The sequence below is a fragment of the Scyliorhinus canicula genome, unplaced genomic scaffold (genome assembly GCF_902713615.1).
Source record: "Scyliorhinus canicula unplaced genomic scaffold, sScyCan1.1, whole genome shotgun sequence".
In the NCBI taxonomy this organism is placed as follows: Eukaryota; Metazoa; Chordata; class Chondrichthyes; order Carcharhiniformes; family Scyliorhinidae; genus Scyliorhinus; species Scyliorhinus canicula.
In genome coordinates, this window is record NW_024056025.1 from 634,532 (window position 1) to 661,100 (window position 26,569).

The 26,569-nt window shown below is 45.2% G+C and overlaps 1 gene segment (V, D, J or C); it reads right to left on the reverse strand.

Moving 5' to 3' along the window:
* Positions 1-7,360: 7,360 nt before the first annotated feature.
* Positions 7,361-23,896, reverse strand: LOC119961664. The segment is given in 6 exon segments: positions 7,361-7,811; positions 9,511-9,819; positions 10,439-10,747; positions 10,955-11,254; positions 22,574-22,664; positions 23,762-23,896. Coding segments are annotated over 5 exon segments (1,353 nt in total).
* Between the last annotated feature and the right edge of the window lie 2,673 nt (positions 23,897-26,569).

The window sequence follows — 26,569 nt, forward strand, 5'->3', positions numbered from 1 at the left end:
TTAGATTTTTATTTAATTGAAATGACACCATCTGCCATTGTGGGATTCGTACCCCAGTTCCCAGAGAATTACTCAGGGCCTGGATTACTAGTCATGTGATATTACCACTATGCCATCACCTCACCAAGTGATGCAGTGTCTATTACACATTTTTAATCCAGTAATATATATGTGTACATGGCCAGCAGCCTATATGATCCTTTTCAGGTCCCTTTGTCCTGTACAGGAATTAGTGATCATGGACCTGGTCATCAGCATGAATTGTCATTCAGAAGAATTGGGATGGTGTGTATTCGGCACAGCAGCGAGAATGGAGGGAGTGTGTGTGAGATGGAAAGATACAGGTTTTGGGGATGCGAGAGGAAGGATATTCCATAGAAACGAGCACTATGTGTTGTGAATATCTATCCTGTCCTGACAGTGATGACTTTTGTAAACTCCCTTTACAGGACATTAGAAGATTTGTATTCGGGATATTCAAACTAAATATTGCATCAAAATCGGAGAGCGATCAGTTGATTCATCAGGACCTGAATATCATCCTTCGAATGTGGAAGGAGAAATGTTTCTCTGTTCTGTCTGTGAGAAAAGATTTAAAACATCAGTGTGACTGGAAAAGCACCGAGACCCACACAACACACACCCGAGTGAGAGTGAATTGACTGTGGAAAGGGCTTTCACCAATTACACAATGGGGAGGCGGTGATGCAGTGTTATAATCGCTGGATTTGTAATCCAGAGAACCAGGATAATGATCTGGGGACTTGGATTCGAATCCCACCATCTCAGTTGATGGAATAAAATATCTGGAATTAAAAGTCTATGACTGGAAAAGCCCGAGACTCACACAACACACACCCGAGTGAGAGTGTTCCAGTGAACTGACTGTGGAAAGAGCTTTAACCAGTTACACAGTGGGGAGGCAGTGGTGTAGTGGTATCGTCGCTGGACTAGTCATCCATAAACCCAGGATAATGATCTGGGGACCTGGGTTTGAATCCTACTACCAGAGGTGATGGAATTTAAACTCAATAAAACTTCTGGAATTAAAAGTCTATGAAACCAGCTGGTTCACTAACGTCCTTTCGGGAGGGAAATCTGCCGTCCTTACGCAGCCTGGCCTACATGTGACTCCAGACCCATAGCAATGTTGTTGACTCTTACCAGCCCTCAAGGGCAATTAGATCTTAGAATTTACAGTGCAGAAGGAGGCCATTTTGCCCATCGAGTCTGCACCGGCCCTGGGAAAGAGCAGCCTCTCCAAGCCCACACCTTCACCCTATCCTCGTAACCCCACCCAACCTTTTTGGACACGAAGGGAAATTTAGCATTGCCAATCACCTAACCTCATTTGAGAGTGATGTTGCCTCAGGATTGTGAGTTTCTGCCCTGCTGAACAGAGACGCAGAACTTTGGACAAATGGGCCTGGATGTCCAATGAGACAGTGAAATCTAGAGAGCAGGATTGGCTTCCTTTTCTTTCCATCTCTGTCACTGCTTTGCATCATCAATAAGACATTGAAACTCAAAGACTAATCCAGTTTGATGGACAAGTTGTCTCCATTCTGAACAACTGGGAACAAGCTCCTCCCACTCATTGAAACATCAGCCCCGACAAAGATGAGAAACGCGCATGCGCCCTAATTCACATCCAATAAAGATGGCGGCCGTTAACCCGAGCCGAAGATGAGGAGATGCAGTTCCGCTCGGTACAAACTGGGTCTCGTAAACATTTCCGAGGTTTGCGATTGCAACAACTTTACACAACGTTTCCGCCCGCCCCCGCGATCTCTCGCTCCCTCCGTATTGTTAAACGTCTCTTACCAATTTCCGATCTGAAAAACCTGGAGTTACCTCTCTCTCTGCATCTTTGATGATTTGATTGCCTGCAGGTGCTCACATTCCAGGGCATCTCTGACTGTGTCTATATAAACATTTCTGGAACAAGCCTTTCCATTCACCTGAAGAAGGAGCCGTGCTCCGAAAGCTCGTGTTTGAAACAAACCTGTTGGACTTTAACCTGGTGTTGTAAGACTTCTTACTGTGCTCACCCCAGTCCAACGCCGGCATCTCCACATCACGATCTGAAAAAGACATCCTTCTGCATCGCCATTACCCACACGACGCATGCATCAATCACAGCGGTGCCCCGCCCCTCATTCACTCCGATTGGTTGGAGGACTAGCTGCTTCCGGTCCGTCCTCCAGTGTCCCTCCTCTTCCTATTGGTCCCGTGCTGCCGTCAATCACCCGGGCATTGTGAGGCAGATTTCTGGCTGACTCAATAATCATAGAGGTAGGTAGAATCATAGAATTTACAGTGCAGAAGGAGTCCATTCGGCCCATTGAGTCTGCACCGGTTCTTGGAAAGGGCACCCTATTTAAGGCCACACCTCCAACCTATCACTGTAACCCAGCAACCCCATCTAACATAAGGGAAATTTAGCATGGCTAATCCACCTAACCTGTGCATCTTTTGACTGTGGGAGGAAACCGGAGCACCTGGAGGAAACCCACGCAGACATGGGGAGAACTGTCAGACTCCGCACAGGCAGTGACACTTTTGTTGGGTTCTAGCTAATTTTGGTCCTTTATTTTGACTGGACCACATGCTTGGGGAAAGCAAGAGACGAAAGAAGGTTTGATAGAAACTAGAATGATCTGTTGTGAATTACTATCCTATTATAGTGATCATTTTTGTAAACTTATTTTTTAGGCATTAGAACGGGAGGATTGGCAGCTGGGCAACTGGAACCAAATATAACATGAAGGTCTGACAGTCACTCAATTCATTAGCATCTAAATATCACAAACTGTCAATGTGCTTGTCTGTTCTGACTGTGGGAAGAGATTTCAAACATCAGTGAGACTGGAAAAGCCCCGAGACCCACACACACCTGAGTGGGAGTGTTCCAGTGAACTGACTGTGGAAAGAGCTTTAACCAGTTACACAGCCTGAAAAATCATCTTGTTTCCTCTTGTGGGAGAGTCTAGGACCAGAGGGCATCATCTCAGAGGAAGGGGTCTCAAATTTAGGACAGAGGTGAGGAGACATTTCTTCCATCAGAGGGTAGTGAATCTGTGGAATTCTTCAGCTGGCATTATATCTCTGGGGTTTTACCATAAAAAGACAAAGGTGAAGGTGTCTTAACCCGGATGGGCCGCTTGGTGGCGCAGTGGCTCTTTCACTGAGGGGCCTTGAGTTCAGACACATCCCAGACAGGACTGGTGAGAAATATCTGTCTGGGAAAGGGGAGCAAACTGTATAACCGGGGAAGTGGAGCGGTGCCGATGGATCTTAGAGAAAGGAGTTCAGATTAGTCTTATTTTCTTCATTTTTCATTCAATATTTATTAAAATTTCAGCGAAAATATTACACAAAAGTTTATTTTGATGTTTACAAAAGGGAACATAACGATTGGGGGTCACAGTGAGAACAGAACACATGCCCTCTGAGCTGCCAAATGTATGTACAACTGTAACAGACACAAGAGAGAAAAGGAGCTCAACATAAAGGGAAGGCAACAGTTGTCAATAAGGTACGAGATAAGTTACTTATTTATACATAACATTGAGGGAAATTATTAGCTACAATTACATTACAGCCAAAATTATCTCGTACATTTTAAACTGAAAAGCAGAAATACTGTCCATGATTGTCTCAGTTACAGATGCAGAATAATAAACGGAGAGGATTTTACTGTTAGAGTCACCAAGAGGAGATATTGTATTTGTGTCACACACAGATCATAATAAACAGCTGAGGGAAATCTACAGCGTCCGAACGTCAACCCATCACTTGATCTGTAAAAGAGAGCGAAAATGATGAAGCAGATGTTTATGATCTGGAACATTTATGTTAGAGTTTTTAATCAATCAAACATTTAGAGATTTTTTTAAACGGCTTCATTCAGTTTGAAGTGTGAGTGGATTGAATCTTCTCACCTTCACCAGAGTGACTGCAGCGCTGTAGGAAATGCTCAGGAAGAACAGGGTGATGAATGTGGAAGCGGTTGTCCAGATGTTCCCGTTATCATCTTCATTGTCTTCAGTCCAGGTGTGGTCTGTAGTATCTACGAGGATAGAGCCGAATAAATATTATCAGATTGTTTGTTAATCCAGGATTTATTTTCAGTATTCTCGTTTCATTTTCTCCCGCTGCTAATTAATTCTTTAATATATTTTCAGTAACTTCATACTGTTGAGTTCATGACACTCATAAATCGATCTCTGTAACTTTTTTCTTCCAATCAAGGGGCAAGTTAGCATGGCCAATCCACCTACCCTGCACATCTTTGGGTTGTGGGGGTGAAACCCACGGGTCACGTGGAAACTCCACAGGGACACAGACCCAGGAGCGGGATCAACCCCAGGTCCATGGTGGCGTGAGGCAGCAGTGCTAACCATTGCGTCACCGTGCTGCCCTTGCCTGACGTTTGTGTTTGTTCTTTATCTTTTGTGTCTATGTAGATGCGAAATTCGTGTTTTGCTTTACTCTTTTGTTTGTCCCGATGTCTTTATAAATGTCATTGTGTCTGTTCATGTGTCAATGAGTATTGATCTGTGTATTTGTGTGTCAGCGCCTGAATGTGAACTTTGTTTATCTTCTGTCAATGTGTATATATGAGTGTTTGATTGTGCGTGTTTGTGTGTTGAAGTCTATGTTTATATATTAATGCCTGTGCTAATATATGTTTATACGTCCCTGCCCAGTAATAAAAATGTTAATGTGTCTTTATGCGTTCAACATGCATGTCAGTGTCTTAATGTTTGTGTCTGCATAAGTGTGTTTGTGTGTGTGTGTGTGTGTTTGTTGATGCATGTATTTCATCACAGAATCATCATCGTATAATATCGACTGTGCCGAACGAGGCCATTCGGCCCATTGGGTCTGCACCGACCCTCGGAAAGAGCACTCTGCCTGGACGCATGCCCCTGCCCTATCCCCAGAACCTCGTAACCCCACCTAACGTTGTGGACAATGAGGGGTAATATAGCATGGCCAATCCACTGAACCTGCACATATTTGGACTGTGGGAGGAAACCGGAGCACGCGGAGGAAACAGGAACATACACGGGGAGAACGTGGGAACACCACACAGACAATCACCCAAGGCTGGAATTGGACCCGGGATTATGGTGCTGTGAGGCAGCAGTGCTATTTATGCGTTGGTGGTTGTTTATAACTATCTATTGCTGTGTATTGATGCCTCCATGTGTATTCATATGTGTTCGTGTTAGCGTTTGTACAAGTCTGCTAATATGTGTCTACGTGTGTCCACAAGTGTGTTAATGTGGATTACTGTCTCTGAAAGGAAATATTTCTGTCATCGTGAAATTCTGCTAATGTATATGTTATTGGTTACAATTGTGTTTCATATTCTTCTGTCAGCCTGCTTGTCTGGTTTTATATGTTTGTGTATCTGTGTGGACACGTGGTTGTATGTGTCTGTTTGTGTACATTTGTGTACCCGCTTGTGTGTGTGGATTTGTGTGTGTCTGTGTGTGTATACACGTGTGCTTTTTTGTGTTTATGTCCATGTTTGTGAATTTGTGAGCACGTTTGCATGTGTTTTTGTGTCAAAATATGTGTGGTTCGTTATGCCTGGATGTATGTTTATGCATGTGTGTCTATGTGTGTGCCCATGTATGTGTTTGTGTCTACGTGTGAGCGTGTGTGTGTTTGTGGGTCTGTGTGCGTGTGTGTGTGTGTAGTGTTTGTGTCTGTTTATCTGTCTGTGTATTTGTATCAGCTGCCTGTAGCTTTGCCAGTTGTGGGTATTATTGGTACCGATGTAGAATATGTTGAACTTTCTGCTTATAAATGTATTTTGTGTGGGTTGCAAGCTGACATCAGGTGACCGAATGCAAAAATACAAGGAGGTGCCTCAGGAGAGAACAGTGAAAACCCAGGGAGAATTCAATCACCAGTCTGGATTTGGATTATGGTGAATCAGTTTCACCATACGGATAAGAGGAACAAGAGTGCTAAAAAAAATTCTGTTGCATGAATATATATTTTAAGAACATCTTTATCATGATGGTCTCTTAAACCCTTCAGGCAGTAAGCTATATGCCGTCTTGTAATGTCAGTAACTGAGTTCTTAGTCCAGAGAGCCGTTTACTTTCAAACTCCCTGCTTGGGGACTGGGAAGATATTGAGTTAATAATCTCCCTCTCTCTGGTCAGCTCAGCAAATTGCCTTTGGGTTCTCCCTGCTGGAGGTGGAGCTATAGAGAGTTCACTCATCACCTTCCTCCTCTTTTGGTCGGGAACGTAGAGGTAAAATAGGTTAGTATTGCCCCTTTGCTCTCTTTGTTGGGGAAGTGTGGGTCCAGTGGATTAAATAATGCCGCTCCATTCATTGTTGGAAGCGGGTGTGCAGTGGATTAATTCACCCCCCACCATCGCCTTGGTGGGCAAGTAGAGGTACAGTGTGTTAACTAATGTCCCTCCCCTCTCTTTGCTGGGCAGGTGGAGGTACAGTGTGTTACCTAATGCCCCTACCCCTCCCTTTGGTGGAGGGGGGGGGGGTACAGTGCATTGAGTAATGCCCTCTTCCTCTCTATGCTATGGAATTGGTTTACAGTGGGTTAACTAATGCCCCTCCCCCTCTCTTGAGGAATTGGGGGTACAGTGGATTACCTAATGCCCTTCCCCTTCTCTTTGTTGGGGAAGTGGGCAGACAGTGGAATAACTATAGCCCCTCCCACACTCTGTTGGTGAAGTGGGGGTACAGTGGACTAACTAATGCCCCTCCCCCTCTCTCTCTTGGGGAAGTGGGGGTACAGTGGATTATTTAATGCCCCACACCTCTCTATTCGGGATGTGGGGAACAGTGGATTATCTAATGTTCCTCCCCCTCTCTCTATTGTGGAAGTGGCGGTACAGTGGATTAATTAAAGCCCCTCCCCCTCTCTCTGTTGGTGAAGTGTAGATTCAGTGGATTAACAATTTCACTTTCCCCTCTCTTTGACTGGGGATTGTTGGTCCATGTTTTTGTGTGACCCTCAATTCAGTTCCCAGTGGGTGTGATGCAGCAACTTAAAGCTGACATTAATTTTAAGGGATGGACAATGAGAAAAGCAGGAACACCGAGATCTAAATGTGATGTTTCTTTGTCTGAAATGGGAACGTGTCCGATTTCTCCTCAGCGGGAGGAAAGCCAATGAAGATATTTTGCTGAATCCTGGAATGAATGAGTTTTACTCTGTCTCTAACCCAGGGTGTATCTGAGCTGGGAGGTCTGGTTGTATCAGATTTGGGGCCGAGACCTGTAGAAATCTGGGTCTCATTCAACAGATCTAATATCAGCAAAGTGGAAGCTCCATTAATTAAGCGGCTGTGTATTTAAATCACAATTGGAGGAAAAAAAATCTTTATTATTTTTATTTTAGTTCAAAATATAATCAATAGATTCTCATTGACATGAATTAACGGTGTCCATCAGAGCGAGGGAAATGTTCACAAAACTGGGTTTACCGCTGGATTTATCAACCGTTCTGTTGATGATCTTCAAGGGGATGGCTTCATGTCCCACCACACAGGAGTAAGAAGCGCCGCTGGCCCACTCCTCCGCTGCAATGGATAACAGGCTGTACATGAAGAAGGAGCTATTGCCGTTCTCCGCCATCACCTCGGTGTTCTTGTAGTTCCCGGGATTCACCGGCTTGTCATTGACGGTCCACTTGACGAAGATCTCTCGGGGGGAGAAACCTCTCACTAAGCAGCTGAGGGAGACGAATCTCTGAGCGGAGACGTCTTCAGCCGAGGGCAGGAGGACAGAGACGGACGGTTCTCGCGGATTGGGATCTGCAGAAAATGTACAATAAATATCAATAAAATGGGGAATTCTGGAGACAATGGAACCGCGGGTTAGATGTGAGAGAAATGTGTTTTGTGTTGGATTTTAAAGGTTTCCATTTGCCACTTTGGGATCTGTCTGGTTTCCTAGCTCGGAGCAGAGGTGGACACAATCCTTTTCCCTGAGAATTTACGGATGTTGAATTCGAAAGTTTCAGAAAATGTACAGCAGGGGAACAGGCCATTCGGCCCAACTGTTCTGTGCTGGTGTATAAACTCCACGCCAAACTCCCCCTACCTCAAGAGGATTGGAAAACTGCCAATGTAACACCCTTATTCAAAAGGGAGGGAGACAAAAACAGATAATTATAGGCCAGGGACCTTCGTAGCTGAGCATTTAGACATACAGAGTATAATCAAGCAGGGTCTGCACGGCTTCGTGAAGGGGAAATCAGTGCCTGACAAATTTATTGCCCTTATTTGAGGTGATAACGAGAAGGATAGAGAGAGGGGGGCCAGTAGGTGTGATATACATGAATTTCAAAACTGTGTTTAATAAATGAATGTACTATTCCCACGGCTGCAGCTGACAAAAATAGAAAGGCAAGTGGTGAGGATTACAGAAAATCTAGAGAGGGACAGAGACAGCTTTAGTCACTGAGCTTGGCAGATGGGACATAATGTTGGAAAATGTGAGGTTAGACACTTTGGGAGGAGGAAGAACATAACGGAATATTTTTTAGATGGAGAAAGACTGTAGAAAGCTGAAGTAACGGGTGAATTGGGGGTCCTCATGCAGAAACCACAAAAAGCAAGTTCTGCAGGTAATATGGAGACAAATTGAATGTTGACATTTATTTCAAAGGGAATAGAATATAAACATGGGGAAGTCTAGCTCAAACTATACAAGGCATTAGTTAGTCTACACCTGATACACTTTGAATAGTTTTGATGCCCTTATCTGAGGAAGACAGATTGGTTTTGGAGGCAGCCCAGAGAAGGATCACGAGGTTGATCCCGAGTATGGAGGGATTTTCTTATGGGGAGAGGTTAAATATTATGGGTTGTACATATTGGAGTTGAGAAGAATGAAGGCGGCCTAATCGAGACATGAAATATTCTCCGGGAGCTTCTTAGGATATACGCTGACAGATTGTTTTCCCTTGTAGGAGCATCTAGGAGCAGCGTGCATGGTCGCAAAGTGAGGGTTCGCCCATTTCAGACCGAGATGAGAAGGAATTTCCTCTCTCAAAGGACAGTGAAGCTGTGGAATTATTTAACCCAGGGGGCTGGAGATTTTAGGTCGGTCGGTATGTTCAAGGTTGAGAGAGAAACATTTTCAATTAGTAAAAGCGTCAAGAGATATGGGGATATGGTGGGAAAGAGGAGTTGAAGATTATCACAGCAGATCAGTCATGACCTCACTGAAGGCTGGGCCGGCGTTGATGGGCCCAATGGCCTTCATCTGCTCCTAAGTCTTGTGGTCTATGGTCTCGCTCCGTCTAAACCCAATATCACTGTTTTCAATTCATTGTTCATTCTGCTACATATCAATTTCCCCCTTAAACTCTGAGGGCCCAGAGTATTTAGTTAGTGGAATTACCAATCAGAATGGACCATAAATACACTGAATGCTAAATACTGACCGCTGCACTGACACCAGAAATAGACACAATGATTCACTTATTGCTTCAGTCTCACCGCTCACCTATTTTTTTGTGTATTGAAATTCTTAAAGGAGTTGGCAGGTCCTGATGGCTCGCCACACAGTCAAACACAGCCCCACTCAGCCAGGCTTGTGTCGAGATGTTTAATTTGCTGACCACGCTCTCGGTATCTGCCCCAGGCTGGTCGGCAATCTCTGATTTCAGCGGCTTCTTCGCTTCACTCCAGGACACGTTGACTCCATAAGGAGCATTCGAAATGACGCAGGTTAAGGTGACAGTCGCCTCCAGCAAGACCTGTTCTATTGGTGGTGGCAGTATTGTTACTGAGGCAACAGTGCAAACGGAAGGATCTGTGAATGAAAAAAGTGGAAATCAACCCAAGTTTCATCTTCAGAATAGGACAGCAGGATTCAGCCTTCACTCACTCAATGGGAATGAATCAACTTCGAGACTTCTAATGATCGCCATTAATCTTCTATACACGTTTGGTCAGTGTAAACTATTCTCATTATGAAATACAGTCAGCCCCGATGCCATTCTAACGAATCAGTATTGCAGCATTCCCAATACAAATACTCAAGTGCTGATCTCAGGAACGAAGTACTGAGGGCTTATTTATAAATAGATTGGATTGAACTTTCCAACACTTTCGTCCCGGAGCTGTTATCAGTAAAATGTTTCAGACACCCACTGACTCAAATATAACCAGCTGTCTCAGGATAAAGCTGATATCAAGGCCACCTCACTCACTAAATGACTTCAAATTAGAGTGAAACATGTATTTCTATACTGATCAAATCCTGAATGGTGAGCAATCCTAATGCAGCTTTTCCGTCAGAATGAAACACAAACTACATGGCAGTAAATTAGAAGTTATTTTGTGCTTTGTACTAACTTCAGTAAATTCCTGATTTGGATTAACATCAGAATGCAGGATGATTTATTCTTTCCTCTGTTTGTGTCTCTTACCAGACGCGGTGATGTTGTGACTTTGGGTGACCGCTTGATGAGTGACCTGGCAGGTATAGACCGCTTTGCTGAACCATTCCCCAGCGGAGACTGTCAGCCGACTGCTCGCCGAGAAGTTCCCGTTCACTTCACAGGCGGGAGAGGTGACAATTCCTGAACCCATGGGTTGTCCATTCTTCAGCCACTTCACCGTGATTGAATTTGGCTGGAAATCGTTAATTGAACAGACGATGGTTGCAAATTTCTGTCTTGTGATTTCTTCACTAGAACTCACGGTGAGGAGAACATTTGGAGCATAAATTCTGGGACCTTCAAGAAACACAATGAGATATTTCTTGCAGAAGAAATTGATGAAAAAAATGAGTTCATATGCTTTAAAACATGTTTGTGGTCAATAGACACAAAGCTTGATTTTCCAGGGATCAGAAATATGCAGAGTATTAAAATTAGTTATATCCAAGACCCTATACAAGATAATCATAGGTTTCTAATTCTCACAGATTCCACAACACTTACATGTCATTCCAATGCTCTTGGCTGAGCCGCTGTGTCGAACCTCACAGCTGATTTTGCTGCATTCCCCCTCTGACTCGGTGATGGTTAACTGGCTGCTCAGGGTGTAGGTTCCCTTCTTGTTTCTCACTGACGGGTATTTCTTAACTCCAGTGTCGATCAGCTGCCCATCTTTCTTCCAGGTAAGGCTGGTGATTTCTGGGGAGTAGTCCATCGCCAAACAGCCGAAGGTCACGGAGCCGTCGGTGTTGTGTTGCTGGCAGGAGGAGACCAGGCTGTAGAGAGTGGGCGGAGACGGTGTCGCTGGGAGAGAATGACCCATTCAACAAGTTAGACTCTGGGATTGTATTTATTCAGTAACCAAACATTTCAAAATTTGACGAGAACTATGTGTTTATTCCAACATTTTCCTAACAAATGCTACATCCACATTTCAACTTCTATTAGTTCTATCATTTGAGAACCAACACCTGTTTACCCCTCATTAGAAACTCACATCTTTCTCCGTCTCTATCACAAAAAAACAACATTTTGATGTAATCTGAATGATGTAATTTGCATTGGATTGAAAGCGAAAGCGAAGAGCGGATGATTTTCCCCATTATGTCAGCCATTACGTAAAACAAAATGTAATGTCCCATAGACCCGGAGTCTGCTCTCTCCTTTTGAGAGCTGACTGGTGGTGATTTAACCTGAGGGTCACCGCACCTCAGGCCAGGGCAAAGGTTGAGAATGGGGGTCTTTATGAATAACCTCAGCCGGTACAGCAATTGAACCCACGCTGCTGGGATTGATCTTCATCACGAACCAGCCGCCCAGCTGACTGAGCCGTGTACGTCACAATCCAGCTCACTGAGCTGTGTACGTCACAATCCAGCAAACTGAGCTGTGTACGTCACAATCCAGCAAACTGAGCTGTGTACGTCACAATCCAGCTAACTGAGCTGTGTACGTCACAATCCAGCTAACTGAGCTGTGTACGTCAAAGTCCAGCTATATGAGCTGTGTACGTCACAATCCAGCTGACTGAGTTGTGTACGTCACAATCCAGCTGACTGAGCTGTGTACGTCACAATCCAGTTGACTGCGCTGTGTACGTCACAATCCAGCTAACTGAGCTGTGTACGTCACAATCCAGCAAACTGAGCTGTGTACGTCACAATCCAGCTAACTGAGCTGTGTACGTCACAATCCAGCTAACTGAGCTGTGTACGTCAAAGTCCAGCTAGATGAGCTGTGTACGTCACAGTCCAGCTGACTGAGCTGTGAACGTCACAATCCAGCTGACTGAGTTGTGAACGTCACAATCCAGTTGACTGAGTTGTGTACGTCACAATCCAGCTGACTGAGCTGTGTACGTCACAATCCAGTTGACTGCGCTGTGTACGTCACAATCCAGCTAACTGAGCTGTGTACGTCACAATCCAGCTAACTGAATGCACATTTATATAATTACAATAAAACTACATTTGAGTAATTGCAACAGTCTCTAATTTTAGGACCCTGCACATTAACAGCAGGAGGCGGCCATTCGGTCTGTCGAGTCTCCTCCCCATTCAATAAGCTCCTGCCTGTGTTGATTGTGCAGTTAATTTCACATTCCGCCTGTCACTGACACCGGGCTGTCTGCAATCCCCCCGCACCCCGCCCCGCGCTCCCTGTGCCGTTCCCGCTGGATTTCTGTACCTTTCTCCTGGTCCCTTCACTTTCTTTTAGCTCTCTGCTCTTTTTCACGGCTCTCTGCGCTTTCCTCCGCATCTCTGCACTTTCTCTCGACTCTGCATTGTCTTCCTGCTCTTTGTGTTTTGCCCATGTGTGCTGCACTTTTCCCAGTTCATTGTGCTTTTCCCGGTTCCTGGCATTTTGTGCGGGCTTTCTGAGCTTTTCACCAGCACGGTTCGCTTTACCCCGATTCTTATCGCTTATGACCCACTCCATGGATTTCCCTCCGGCTCTCTGCTACTCCACCGGCTCTCTGCGCCTTCCCCCGGTTCTCTGCTCCTTCCCCCGGCTGTCTGCACTTTCCTCCGGCTCCCGGCAATCCCGTGTCATGCAGCCACAATCGGGCGCCACTCGTCATCAGCTTCGTTCCAGTTCTCCATTCCTCCCCCGTTGCAGACGCTCCCGTGCCCATTTCCTGAGCATCAGTGAGAGAGGATGTGTGAGTAAGTGAGGAGGGTAGGAGTGTGAGTGTGGGTGAGTGAGTGAGTGAGGGTAGGAGAGTGCGGGTGAGTGAGTGAGGGTAGGAGAGTGAGTGTGGGTGAGTGAGTAACTGAGTGAGGGTAGGAGAGTGAGTGCAGTTGAGTGAGTAACTGAGTGAGGATAGGAGAGTGAGTGAGTAACTGAGTGAGGTTGGGAGAGTGAGTGCGGTTGAGTGAGTAACTGAGTGAGGATAGGAGAGTGAGTGAGTAACTGAGTGAGGGTGGGAGAGTGAGTGCGCGTGAGTGAGTAACTGAGTGAAGATAGGAGAGTGAGTGCGGGTGAGTGAGTAACTGAGTGAGGGTAGGAGAGTGAGCGTGGGTGAGTGGGTAACTGAGTGAGGGTAGGAGAGTGAAGGTGGGTGAGTGAGTAACTGTGTGAGGATAGGAGAGTGAATGCGGGTGAGTGAGTAACTGAGTGAGGGTAGGAGAGTGAGTGTGGGTGAGTGGGTAACTGAGTGAGGGTAGGAGAGTGAGTGTGGGTGAGTGAGTAACTGAGTGAGGGTAGGGGAGTGACTGTGGGTGAGTGGGTAACTGAGTGAAGGTAGGAGAGTGAGTGCGGCTGAGTGAGTAACAGAGTGAGGATAGGAGAGTGAGTGTGGGTGAGTGGGTAACTGAGTGAGGGTAGGAGAGTGAGTGTGGGTGAGTGGGTAACTGAGTGAGGGTAGGAGAGTGAGTGCAGGTGCGTGAGTAACTGAGTGAAGATAGGAGAGTGAGTGCGGGTGAGTGAGTAACTGAGTGAGGGTAGAAGAGTGAGTGTGGGTGAGTGGGTAACTGAGTGAGGGTAGGAGAATGAGTGCGGGTGAGTGAGTAACTGAATGAAGGTAGGAGAGTGAGTGTGGGTGAGTGAGTAACTGAGTGAGGGTAGGAGAGTGAGTGCGGGTGAGTGAGTAACTGAGTGAGGGTAGGAGAGTGAGTGCGGTTGAGTGAGTAACTTAGTGAGGGTAGGAGAATGAGTGCTGGTGAGTGAGTACCTGAGTAACGGTTGGAGTGTGGATGAGTGGGAGAGAATGGGTGGTTGATGGAGTGAGGGTAAATGGGTGAGGGTATGTCACTCAAGGTGGCTGGGTCTGGATGGGTAAGGGACAGTGAGTGAGAGGTGGAGAATAAGTGAGGCTGGCTGAGTGAGGCTGGGAGGGTGAGTTTGTGAGTGAAGGTGTGCAGTGAACGTGAGAGTGAAGGTGACTGAGTGAGGGTGGGTGAGGGAGGGTGAATGAATGAGAGTGCATTAGTGAGGGTGAATGACTGAGGGTGAATGAGAGAGGGTGAATGAGTGAGGGTGATTGAGTGAGGGTGATTGAGTGAGGGTGATTGAGTGAGGGTGAATGAGTGAGGGTGAATGAGTGAGGCTGAATGAGTGAGGGTGATTGAGTGAGGGTGAGTGAGTGAGGGTGAGTGAGCCAGGAGTGTACGTGACAGTTAGCGGGTGAGTGAGGGTGAGTGATTGAATGAAAGTGGCTGCATGAGTGAGTGAATGTTAGAGAATGAGGGTAATTGAATGAGGTTGGGTGAGTGAGTTAATGAGAGTGAGTGTGAGGATGAGTGAGTGTGAGTAAGGGTGGGTGAGTGAGTGAAGGTAAGTGAATGAGAGTGGGTGAGGGTGTGAGGGTGAGTGAGAGTGGGTGAAAGAGGGTGGGTGCATGAGTGTGCGTAAGTGAGGGTGGCTCTGTGAGGGTGTGTGAGGGAACATGAGAGAGGGTGTGTGAATGAGGATGGGCGAGATTGTGAGTGAAGGCGCATGGGAAATGGTGGGTGAGAGACGCTTTGTGAGTGAGGCTGTGTGAGTGAGGCTGTATGAGTGAGGCTGTGTCAGTGAGGCTGTGTGAGTGAGGCTGTGTGAGTGAGGGTGTGTGAGTGAGGCTGTGTGAGTGAGGGTGTGTGTGTGAGGCTGTGTGAGGGAGGGTGTGTGGGTGAGGCTGTGTGAGTGAGGCTGTGTGAGTGAGGGTGTGTGAGTGAGGCTGTGTGAATGAGGCTGTGTCTGTGAGTGTGGGTGTGTGAGTGAGGGTGTGTGAGTGAGGGTGTGTGAGTGAGGGTGTGTGAGTGAGGCTGTGTGAGTGAGGGTGTGTGTGTGAGGCTGTGTGAGTGAGGCTGTGTGAGTGAGGCTGTGTGAGTGAGGCTGTGTGAGTGAGGCTGTGTGAGTGAGGGTGTGTGAGTGAGGCTGTGTGAGTGAGGCTGTGTGGGTGAGGCTGTGTGAGTGAGGCTGTGTGAGTGAGGCTGTGTGAGTGAGGGTGTGTGAATGAGGGTGTGTGAGTGAGCGTGTGTGAGTGAGGGTGTGTGTGTGAGGGTGTGTGAGTGAGGCTGTGTGAGTGAGGGTGTGTGAGTGAGGGTGTGTGAGTGAGGGTGTGTGAGGGAGGGTGTGTGAGTGAGGCTGTGTGAGTGAGGCTGTGTGAGTGAGGCTGTGTGAGTGAGGGTGTGTGAGTGAGGGTGTGTGAGTGAGGGTGTGTGAGTGAGGGTGTGTGAGTGAGGGTGTGTGAGTGTGGGTGTGTGAGTGAGGGTGTGTGAGTGAGGGTGTGTGAGTGAGGGTAGCGTGAGTGAGGCTGTGTGAGTGAGGGTGTGTGAATGAGGGTGTGTGAATGAGTGTGGGTGAATGAGAGTGAGTGATTCATGTTGGGCTAGCAAGTGTGAGTCAATGAGTGTGAGAGAGTGATGGTGAGTGAGGGTGTTATAGTGAGTGAGGCTGTTTGAGTGAGTGAAGTTGTGAGAGTGAGGGTGTGTGAGTGAGGCTGTGTGAGTGAGGCTGTGTGAATGAGGCTGTGTGGGTGAGGCTGTGTGAGTGAGGGTGTGTGAGTGAGGCTGTGTGAGTGAGGCTGTGTGAGTGAGACTGTGTGAGTGAGAGTGTGTGAGTGAGGGTGGGTGAGTGAGGATGTGCGAGTGAGGGTGTGTGAGTGAGGCTGTGTGAGTGAGGGTGTGTGAGTGAGGCTGTGCGAGTGAGGCTGTCTGAGTGAGGCTGTGTCTGTGAGTGAGGGTGTGTGAGTGAGGGTGTGTGAGTGAGGCTGTGTGAGTGAGGGTGTGTGAGTGAGGCTGTGTGAGTGAGGGTGTGTGAGTGAGGCTGTGTGAGTGAGGCTGTGTGAGTGAGGGTGTATGAGTGAGGCTGTGTGAGTGAGACTGTGTGAGTGAGGGTAGTGAGTGAGGCTGTGTGAGTGAGGTTGTGTGAGTGAGGGTGTGTGAGTGAGGCTGTGTGAGTGAGGCTGTGTGAGTGAGGGTGTATGAGTGAGGCTGTGTGAGTGAGACTGTGTGAGTGAGAGTGTGTGAGTGAGGGTGGGTGAGTGAGGATGTGCGAGTGAGGGTGTGTGAGTGAGGCTGTGTGAGTGAGGGTGTGTGAGTGAGGCTGTGTGAGTGAGGCTGTCTGAGTGAGGCTGTGTCTGTGAGTGAGGGTGTGTGAGTGAGGGTGTGTGAGTGAGGCTGTGTGAGTGAGGGTGTGTGAGTGAGGCTGTGTGAGTGAGGCTGTGTGAGTGAGGGTGTATGAGTGAGGCTGTGTGAGTGAGACTGTGTGAGTGAGGGTAGTGAGTGAGGCTGTGTGAGTGAGGCTGTGTGAGTGAGGGTGTGTGAGTGAGGCTGTGTGAGTGAGGCTGTGTGAGTGAGGGTGTATGAGTGAGGCTGTGTGAGTGAGACTGTGTGAGTGAGGGTGTGTGAGTGAGGGTGTGTGAGTGAGGGTGTGTGAGTGAGGCTGTGTGAGTGAGGCTGTGTGAATGAGGCTGTGTGGGTGAGGGTGTGTGAGTGAGGGTGTGTGAGTGAGGCTGTGTGAGTGAGGCTGTGTGAGTGAGGCTGTGTGAGCGAGGGTGTGTGAGTGAGGGTGTGTGAGTAAGGCTGTTTGAGTGAGGGTGTGTGACTGAGGGTGTGTGAGTGAGGCTGTGTGAGTGAGGCTGTGTGAGTGAGGGTGTGTGAGTGAGGCTGTGTGAGTGAGGGTGTGTGAGTGAGGCTGTGTGAGTGAGGCTGTGTGAGTGAGGGTGTGTGAGTGAGGCTGTGTGAGTGAGGCTGTGTGAGTGAGTCTGTGTGAGTGAGGCTGTGTGAGTGAGGGTGGGTGAGTGAGGCTGTGTGAATGAGGCTGTGTGAGTGACGGTAGTGAGTGAGGCATGTGTGAGTGAGGCTGTGGGTGTGAGGGTGTGTGAGTGATGGTGTGTGAGTGAGGCTGTGTGAGTGAGCCTGTGTGAGTGAGCCTGTGTGAGTGAGGCTGTGTGAGTGAGGCTGTGTGAGTGAGGCTGTGTGAGTGAGGCTGTGTGAATGAGGCTGTGTGAGTGACGGTAGTGAGTGAGGCATGTGTGAGTGAGGCTGTGGGAGTGAGGGTAGTGAGTGAGGCTGTGTGAGTGAGGCTTTGTGAGTGAGGCTGTGTCTGTGAGTGAGGGTGTGTGAGTGAGGCTGTGTGTGTGAGGCTGTGTGAGTGAGGCTGTGTGTGTGAGTGAGGGAGTGTGAGTGAGGCTGTGTGAGTGAGGCTGTGTGAGTGAGGGTGTGTGAGTGAGGCTGTGTGAGTGAGGGTGTGTGAGTGAGGCTGTGTGAGTGAGGGTGTGTGAGTCAGGCTGTGTGAGTAAGGGCAGTGAGTGAGTGTGTGTGAGTGAGGGTGTGTGAGTGAGGGTGTGTGAGTGAGGCTGTGTGAGTGAGGCTGTGTGAATGAGGGTAGTGAATGAGTGTGTGTGAGTGAGGCTGTGTGAGTGAGGGCGGGTGAGTGAGGCTGTGTGAGTGAGGCTGTGTGAGTGAGGCTGTGTGCGTGAGGGTGTGTGAATGAGGCTGTGTGAGTGATGGTAGTGAGTCAGGGTGGGTGAATGCGAGATGATGGGTGAGTGATGGTGGGTGTAATGTTGAGTGAGTGGAGCTGAATTAGGGTAGTTTACTGAGGGTGGCTGAGTGAGTGAGAGAGTGAGTGAGGTGAGTGATTGAGGGTGTCAGTGAGGTTGAGTGAATGAGAGTTGGGAGGGAGAGTGGGTGAGTCAGTGTGTTAGTGAGTGTGGGTGACTGAGTGAGGGTAAGTTACTGAATTAAGGTAATTGAGGGTGGGTGGGTGGGTGAACGAGGGTGAGTAAGTGAGGGCAGTTTGAGTGCGGGTGAGTGAGCATGGGTTGGTGAGGGTAAGTGAATGAGGGTGAGTGTGTGAAGGTGTGTGACTGAGCGTGAGTAAGTGAGGGTGGGTGGGTGAGGGTAAGTGAATGAGGGTGAGTGTGTGAGGCTGTCTGACTGAGGGTGAGTAAGTGAGGGTGTGTGGGTGAACGAGGGTGAGTAAGTGAGAGCAGAGTGAATGAGGGTGAGTAAGCATGGGTGGGTGAAGGTAAGTGAATGAGGGTGAGTGTGTGAAGGTGTGTGACTGAGCGTGAGTAAGTGAGGGTTGGTGGGTGAGTGAGTGAGGGTGAGTGAGTGAGGATGGGTGGGTGAGTGAGTGAGGGTGAGTGAGTGAGGATGGGTGATTAATTGAGCTGAGAGTCTGAATGAGGATGAATGAGGGTGGGTGTGTTAAGCTGAGTGAGGGTGAGTGCGTGGGTGGGTTACTGAATGAAGGTGAATGAGGGTCGGTAGGTGAATGAATGAGGGTGGGTGAGCGAGGAAGAGTGAGTGAGGGAGGATGAATGAGGGTGAGTGATGACGGTTGTGTGAAGGTGTGTGGCTGAGGGTGAATGAGTAAGGGTGACTGAGTGAGGTTCCATGACTGAGGATTAGTGAGGATGCGTGAGGGTGGGTGTGTGAGGCTGAGTGAGTGAGGGTGGGTGAGTGAATCAGTGTCAGTGACTAAGCTGGAGTGAGGGTGTGTGAATGAGTGCGGGTGAATGAGAGTGAGCAATTTATGTTGGGCTAGCAAGTGTGAGTCAATGAGTTTGAGAGAGTGATGGTGAGTGAGGGTGTTATAGTGAGTGAGGCTGTTTGAGTGAGTGAGGTTGTGAGAGTGAGGGGAGTGAGTGAGTGAGGGTGTGTGAGTGAGGGGGTGTGAGTGAGGCTGTGTGAGTGAGGCTGTGTGAGTGAGGGTGTGTGAGTGAGGATGTGTGTGAGGCTGTGTGAGTGAAGCTGTGTGAGTGAGGCTGTGTGAGTGAGCCATTAAATAGATCAAGGACTGCCATATAACCCAATAAATCGCTCTCTGCAGTGCCGAATCGAAAATTCCCAAGACCGATATATCACTGCTTAAAAATCAACCAAATCTCCTTCTCCAGCCTGCCTGGCGTTGCTGAATTCTTTCTGACTGTCATTATCTGGGTTTGGAATCCCCTTTCTGAGTCGCCTAGTCAAACATCAAGTACAATTTCCACTTTTCACACATACACAAGTTTTATTGAAGGGCTTGATCAAATTGCACTCCCTGAAATACTGGAAAATGAAGCAGAAGATTTACAACCAATCAGGAAGATTCCTGGTCCCAGCACAGTGACCGCGCGCACAGAAACTGAACAGACACACATGGCAACAATCGAGTTCCAGCAGATAGATCTGTTCAATCTGTCAGTTTCATGAAACTGTTTGATTCTAATTTATCAATGGTCAACTTCCGACAACAATAATTTAGTGACTTATTTGAAATTAAACTGACATTAATTTCAGAACTGCATTCGGTTTTTAACTATTTCTGTCTGTCTATCTCAAAACTCGACAATTGGGCAAAAAGTAGTTTTGCTGAAAATGAGCAGATTAAATATTACAGAGTCAGGGTAGATTAATGACAGAATAGAGACTCAGTGACAGGGCAATAATTAAACAAACCAGGAAATATTCACATTATCCACTGATATGATCTAAAAACACAATTAAATGTAATCAGAAAAATAATCAGGGCAAAAGAATGTAATCAGTAAAATAATTGAGCTGCACACAGCAGTATAAAGAAATGTATGGTTTCCTCAATTAATTTCAGATATTATTAAAATTCTCTAAAACATTTGAGATATTGCACGCCAGGATACAACTCAATTGTAGGAGATCATTTATGTTGAATTAATTCGCACTGATATTGTATTGTAAGTTATTGTTAATTGTCAGCTAATTCTTTATTCGATTATCGGTACTATAATAATAAATATAATAAAAATAGCATTCAATAATCTCCAAATTGTTTTTACCCAGAGCTTTCTGAAATAATTGGGGTTTAATTAAAACAACCTGACAATCAAACAATGTTGAACAATAAACTCCAAATTACTCGATGGAATCATCTTAACATTTAATTGACTATATTCACATTTCTTTAAACTCCAATTGCTCTATTTGACCTACAAATGTGTAAAATATGTTTTCTGAAAACATTGATAAATCATAAACTCGATCTATTCTCAGAAAGTAATGAATATAACGAGAACAGCTCAGTAATGTTTATTCAAATCATTTGCAAAACTCACCCATTATGAGCAAGTGGAGTCGACAATTTGTTGTTGAATTTAGCATTTAATAAAATTTAAGCCTAAAGCTAAGATATAATCATTCTTCCTTTCCAATCATCTGTTCTTCCTATAATTCTATCGTGTGTAGAGCACAGCTATGGGAGACAGGATGTCATTATCAAATGCAAAGCTACTTTTAACCTTTTGTAAATAAATAAACCGGTTTGACATTCAAGCTTTTACTTTTCAATCTCTTGCCATAGACAATCTGAACTTTCCTACAATACAAATAAAATCATCAGAACAATTCCTTGATTGGCAGCGACTTCCACATCTCAGAAACCTATTTAAGATTAGATTAATGATAATTACCTCGCTATCCAACTACGCATTACAGTGAAGGTATAATATGGTTGCAGCGCCACAGAAATAATAGAATAACTGGAATTACAAAGTATTTCCAGCCTAGAAACCTGTCCGGTCAAGTTAACCTCGTGCGGAACACAGCAGGATTGTGAAAGGTGATTAATTATGAATTATATTAATATATAATAACCTTTGGTTAATATGGAGTTGTATAACCGCATTGGAATTGTTTGAATTATATAAATGTTACTATGTTCTGCATGGTCGTTTCAGTCACTATTTCGTTTAATCTGGAAGCATCAGTTAAAATTACAAAATGCATCAATATATCTTTATTCGATTATTTTCTTAAGCCTGGCTGTTTTCACCCGACAATCGCCCTTCAAGCATTTTCAAACGCGGAGACTGTTTGCATTCAACCAGAAAACGTGTAACCGCTCAGTGTCACCGAGTTTAAACAATGCAGAAACAATGCAGAAACGCTGCACCGTTTGACAGATCTGAATGATTTAAAGTCACCCAGATACACAATCCCCTCAGCAGAACAAAACACTAAATTACATCAATGAAGGACTGAAACCCGTTTATGGAGAAGCAGCTCAATTCTACACCGAACTGGATCAAACTTAATATTGCAAGAAAATATCAATATCCAGCAAACCAGCTAGTCACCAAATGTATGAATTATTAAACTAAACAGAAATGTGGAATAACAGCAATAGCATTGCGAGGTGCTCGAATATTAACAACAAATAAATATTGAAACGTAACCATTTTTTTCATACTGAGTCATTTTTCAAACACATTTAATGCTTTTAATGTTTGCAGTTGATGGTAAAAGCTGCAATCATCAGATGCCACGGAGATTTAAATTTGCACAAACGGCAAACTGATTGCAGCAACAACTTGTGCTCGGAAAGGATTGTCGTCGAACGTGGCTTAGTTTAATCTGCAATTTTCACTTTTTTTCAAGATGCAGAAACAGCCTCCCTGTTCTCTGCCGACAATCCAGCGACAAGCAGTTTCAAACACGCAGACTCTGCATTCAATCACAAACCGTGTAACCGCTCAGTGTCACCGAGTTGAAACAATACAGACACACCAAACCGTTTCACAAACTTTCCTACACAAAGTCACCCAAAAACATTCCGCAGCAGGAAAACACCAAATCACATCACTGAAGGAGTGAAACATCATAGAGAAGCAGCTCAATTCTACAAAACACTTCCAAAAGAATCGAATGTAACATTGCAAGAAAATCTCAATTTAGAATGCACCAAACCCTCATGTCATCAAATGAATGAACAGTAAACTAAACAGAAAACTTGAATGATATCATCAGCACTTTCAGTAAGCAGAACATGTTCAATAAGATAATACAGAAACTTTAGCACATTTTATCAATGTTGGGGTCGATCTCATACACTTGTGCGGAAGACGGTACAAACTGCAGACATTAGATAGAACCGAGATTAAACATCGGACAAACAGACGTTTTGTATTTAAAGTAACCGAACCACACAGTATCCTCAGCAAATAAACATTAGATCACAGCAACCAGCGACTCATCCCTGAGCAGTATCTTTCTGTCAAGAAACCGCGGGATTCTATATCCCCCTTTCAGCAGAATCAAATGAAACATTGCAACGACATCTGAATACATGATCCACCAAAACACATTTCAGTGAACGAATGGATTTTGAAAATGCAGAAAAATATAAAACAAATACTCAAGTAAAACAGTTGGTAAATGACGGAATGGTTCTTACCTGCAGTCACCGTCACCATGGTGCCTTGTCCCCAGTAGCCCATGATGTCACAGTGTCACATTCCCTGGGCTGCTCCATACAATAACCGCACCTGCATAAAATAGACAGAAATCCACCATTATTTTAAATATTCACAAACCAACAGTAAAGAAAATTCACGATTAATTTTCAGGAAATTATATTAATATTTGTGGATACCGTTCTCTCTTCATAAATGACCGAATGTTTTATATTTCACAGACATGGAAATGTTATTGAAAACACCAATTGTGACTAAATAACGACCACCAATTTTCCACATTAATTCTTATTACTTAGGCAGTGATGGACATAATTAATGCTTCACTGTGAATAAAGTTGGATTGTAAAAGCGAGCACTGAGCTAGCCTCAGTTAATTAGTGCTGAGGGGCTTTTTGTATTGACAGTAACTGCTGTGCCAGGTATCACAGTGAGACACAGCGTGTCAAATACTGCGGCAGACGGTTAACTATAAAATACAGAGATTTAATTTCACTGCTCACACAAAAAACTAACTCTGTCTCTTCCAAGGGCGAATGGGTGAGTTATTTCAGCTTGTCCTGGTCATTACATTTATAATGAGGGTCGGAACACTTTTAAAACCTCTGTGCACAGTCGGTCAACAGTGATAAAGTGGTAGATTTTTATACCTTTTTGCAAACTAATATTACTTCCAAACGTTGTTTTATTTAAAAATCGTTTACTTTAACGTTGGTGCTGTGACGCTGATCACCAATTTGAACAAACTCTTTCACTGAGGTTTTTGTATGAGGATGTCGCTGTGCACAGCACTGTGACCCACTGCTGTAGTCACAGTGACAGACACCCGCACAAAAACTGCACTCACTCTCTGTTCAGTCCTGCCGCTCAATATTCACTTCAAATACACGTTTACTTCTGATCTAATTTACAATTTATACAGCAGTTTATCAAATCCAATGTACATAGATTTTCCCAAGTATCAGAAATAATAAAACGATGATTATATACAAGTCTGTAATAGCTGAAACTGTTAACAATAAATATAAACTGACACAAGCTCATCCTATTATATCGATTGGTTTGTTCAGTTTTACTGTTTAATTTTCTCTGTGTTAGTTATGTAAGAAGCAGCGTGTGCAATGACTCTGATCACTGACATTAATATTACATTTGAATCAAGTGCTGACCTTCAGGTTAAGCTGCAAGTTGCTGAATTCCCTCTCGAGCTGTTCTTGTGCGGGTCCAGCCCTGGTTCCTCTCGCTGTGGTGTCTTGCACAGTAATAGATGGCGGTGTCTTCGGTCTTCAGGCTCCTCATGGCCAAAGAGAAGATGTTGTTCGAAGTGTCTTTGGACGCAGTGAATCGATCTTTAATGGCTGGGGCGTAGTTGTTGTTAGATGAACTATAGAAGTAAAGCAGCCACTCCAGCCCCTGTCCGGGAACCTGGCGGACCCAGTGCATGTAGTAGCTGCCGAGATCGAAGCCGCTGGTTTTGCAGGTCAGTGTCAGGGAGCCTCCGGGACGCCCAGTCTCTGCCTCTGGCTGAGTCAACACAACATCCGACTGGACACCTGTAAAAATATATCAAAAAGCCCGAGGATTAATGCTGGTGAAATGATTGGTGACACTGGAACATTCCATAGAGAGACTAACACTGAGACAGTAACAGTGAGAGACTTGGACAATAAAAACTACTCACGGGATAAGAAAGTCAGCAACAAACTGAGAGAAATGGCCCACCTCATCCTTCTGGTCATTTGGGGGAAATGGTTGTGTCAGGAACTCATGAACAAACCAACTCCCGGACTGTTGGATTCGGGTCCCAGTGAGCGGCATTTAAATACCCGGCAGAAGGGGGCGGCTTTCCAGGCGCCGCCTGTTGATTTCCTGGTGGAGGCGGCGACTGGATCCACGTCCCACCTTCCACACCCCCAACAGGATGGACCCAGAGATTTACTATAGGATATTATTTTTTAAAAATACATTAGATCGGTATTAATTGTTTGGCTGAATTGATTCATTGTAATGTCTATCCTCATCCGAAAGGAAAATTATATTTGAACATCTATAAGTAAAATCTAATTCCATTATATATTAAGTCTCTTTATTTCTACACTCCAATATAAAGGGATGAACACAAGCAGATCAAATTACATTATCAGGGAATAAATCGTCTGGCAGTCAGATTTGCAACACTCCGGGACTCTATCCCATTACAACAATAAAGTATAATTTATCAGACATAATGTAACTAAATGAGGGAATGAATGACGTGATTACATTTGCAGTGCGGATGGCTAACACTGTACAATGTGGGTCTGTAGACAAGAAGAAACTCCTCACATTACACAATGTCTCTCTTTACATTTCTCGATTTGCCCCTGAGCCTCAGACAGTCCTGTGAACATTAGTGGTAAAAGAAGCCGCTTGCCAGATAATTCAGCAGTGAGTTGACAGCGAAACATAAAATTCACACCAGCTTTTGACAAGAAGTTAATGAATCAGAACGGACGCGGCGATCAGCAAAGTTATCCTTCAGCATCCAAATCATTGCCGCTAATTTTACTGACTACCGGCTGTTTAACATTCACTGGTGTTGGGAACACAGGATATCAGGACTTTGCTGCATATTACACAATATCACAGGAATAAATGTTTTATCTTCCACTAAAGCAGGTCATGAACTGGTCATTTCTCCACTTATTGGCAGCAATGAGAGGGACTGTTAAATAATGGAAATCAGCACAAATTAAACTGTGCAGAACACGGTGTTAATCGGGTATAAGAGACGCCTCCGTTTAACGGAGATCAACAACTCGGAGAATATCCCAGGAATCCCCCCGAGTTCAATGCAGTTTATTTACTTTTATTTCAATTTATTTTATTTTTTGGAATTGGAGTCATCTTATTGAACTTGTAGATTGTGTCCATCAACACCAATCACTCTCTCACTTCATTCGGTTCTCAACAAACGGACTTTAATAACTAGAGTGATCTTTACTCAGAAGTAATATAAATTAAATAGCATCTGGTCAGGTTGCTATTTTCCGATCATGTTTAATCTCATAGTGAACAAAGCATTCAGTGAATATATTTCTTTGCATGGATCACCATTTAAACGTTTACTTCATGTGCGACTAAAACATTTATTGTTTGAATGGATAAATCCCATTTAATCCATTCATATTCAGGCTAATCTGCCCCACACAGTATTTGGCAGCAATCCAGCCGCCTGCAGTCAGGGAGGCTCGAATGTTCAATGTTGTTTACAGGAAGCATCTGTACTTTTTTTTCAAAGATCTGTTTGCTCAGTACTGACCGCTTGGCTGCAATCCAACTTCAAACTCTTAACATTGTCAATGAGGACTATTTATAAACAAATCTACCCAGCAACAGTACTGGAGATCTTTTTATGTTTTAAATTGTGAACCTATTTGAACTGTTCCCATCCCTAAGGAAAGGAGAGTTATCCAGCTTCTCTGACCAATCGTAGCAATTGCCGGCTGGAGTATCTCTTCCACATCTCATAACATTGTGATGATGGATAGGAATACAAGCAGACTATCAGACAGGGGCTACATTTTGTAATAGATAAACATGTACATTTACGTGTTTTTCCCTTTATTCTTCCATGGAATGTGGGAGTCATTGTCAAGACCACCATATGTTCCCTGTCCCTAATTGCTGTTGAACTGAGTGGTTTGCTGGGCCAGCTCAGAAGGAACTGAAGAGTCAGACATGTTGCTGCCGACTGGAGCCACATGTATGTGAGACCAGGGAGGGATGTTAGATTTCCTTCATTAGTGAAGCAGAGGGGGTTTCATGGTGACCATTAGTATGTATTCCGGATTTATTAACTGAACTCAAATTCCCCCACCGGCCATGGTGGGATTTGTACCCAAGCCCCCACAGAATTAGCCCGGGCCTTTGGATTATTGGTTCAATGTCATTAATACTCCCCCACTACCGACCCAAAAGATAAAGGGATTATTGCT